Source organism: Nansenia antarctica, assembly GCF_963989245.1.
Source record: "Nansenia antarctica genome assembly, contig: SCAFFOLD_521, whole genome shotgun sequence".
In the NCBI taxonomy this organism is placed as follows: domain Eukaryota; kingdom Metazoa; phylum Chordata; class Actinopteri; order Argentiniformes; family Microstomatidae; genus Nansenia; species Nansenia antarctica.
Genome location: NW_027663276.1, coordinates 20,001 through 21,249, shown reverse-complemented (window position 1 = coordinate 21,249; position 1,249 = coordinate 20,001). Strand labels below are relative to the sequence as shown.

Here is a 1,249-nt window from a genome sequence, read left to right as displayed (position 1 = left end):
AGACAGGCTGGCCGGCTAGCAGTCTGACGTCACCACGTCTGGGAGGAGAGAGAGACAGACCGGCCAGCTAGCAGTCTGACGTCACCACGTCTGGGAGGAGAGAGAGACAGACCGGCCAGCTAGCAGTCTGACGTCACCACGTCTGGGAGGAGAGAGAGACAGTCTGACGTCATCACGTCTGGGAGGAGAGAGAGACAGGCTAGCCAGCTAGCAGTCTGACGTCACCACGTCTGGGAGGAGAGAGAGACAGGCTAGCCAGCTAGCAGTCTGACGTCACCACGTCTGGGAGGAGAGAGAGACAGGCTAGCCAGCTAGCAGTCTGACGTCACCACGTCTGGGAGGAGAGAGAGACAGACCGGCCAGCTAGCAGTCTGACGTCACCACGTCTGGGAGGAGAGAGAGACAGACTCTGACGTCACCACGTCTGGGAGGAGAGAGAGACAGGCTAGCCAGCTAGCAGTAACATCCTCCTCCAGCGTTTCATCTCATCAACTATGGTTTAGGACACTACCGGCCGGAGTTATGAATCTGCGGGGGTTCTTCCAGGATTTCAACCCCAGGTAAACCTCAGAGTGAAACCTTGCGATGCCTTAACGCTGAACGCTGCCTTTAGGTAGACACCGTTAGCCCGCTTTGCTAACGAGACATGGGGTGCGTTCGTAAAGTCGCTCTGAGAGCGCCGGAGCGCACATTGGGTTCAACGACATAAAGGGACCAAGTCATTTGATTGGACAAGAGGCATTCCATGAGTGCTGATACGATTTCCAGAGCGAGTTTACGAACGCAGCCATGGCTGGCTGTTGATAAGCATCACTTATAGCCTATGTCGGAGAGGCTGGTTAAATGTGTATTACCCTGTAGTGTACTATTACTATTACTATTATTATTACTATTATTATTATTATTATTATTACTATTATTATTATTATTACTATTATTATTTATTACTATTATTATTATTACTATTATTATTACTATTACTATTATTATTATTACTATTATTATTACTATTATTATTATTATTATTACTATTACTATTACTATTACTATTATTATTATTATTATTATTATTATTATTATTATTATTATCATTACTATTATTATAAGTATTATTATTATTATTACTATTATTAGTAGTAGTAGTAGTATTATTACTGTAGCGAAGTTAGCTGGTCACATAGGATAGTTCTACTCGACTAGTAATAGTTACTACATGAACTATCTAGTAATAGTTACTACATGAACTATC

General features: G+C 43.0%; 1 protein-coding gene across 2 annotated transcripts in view; it reads left to right on the top strand.

Moving 5' to 3' along the window:
* Positions 1-522: 522 nt before the first annotated feature.
* The window catches only part of LOC308175170 (transmembrane protein 185-like), a gene marked incomplete at both ends in the record, with an annotated part of 8,840 nt that continues 8,113 nt past the window's right edge, over positions 523-1,249 (top strand). For both annotated transcript variants that reach the window (XM_080550885.1, XM_080550884.1), the window contains one exon: positions 523-560. In XM_080550885.1, coding sequence (XP_080407011.1) covers positions 523-560 — 38 coding nt within the window. The remainder of the gene's footprint in view (positions 561-1,249) is intronic.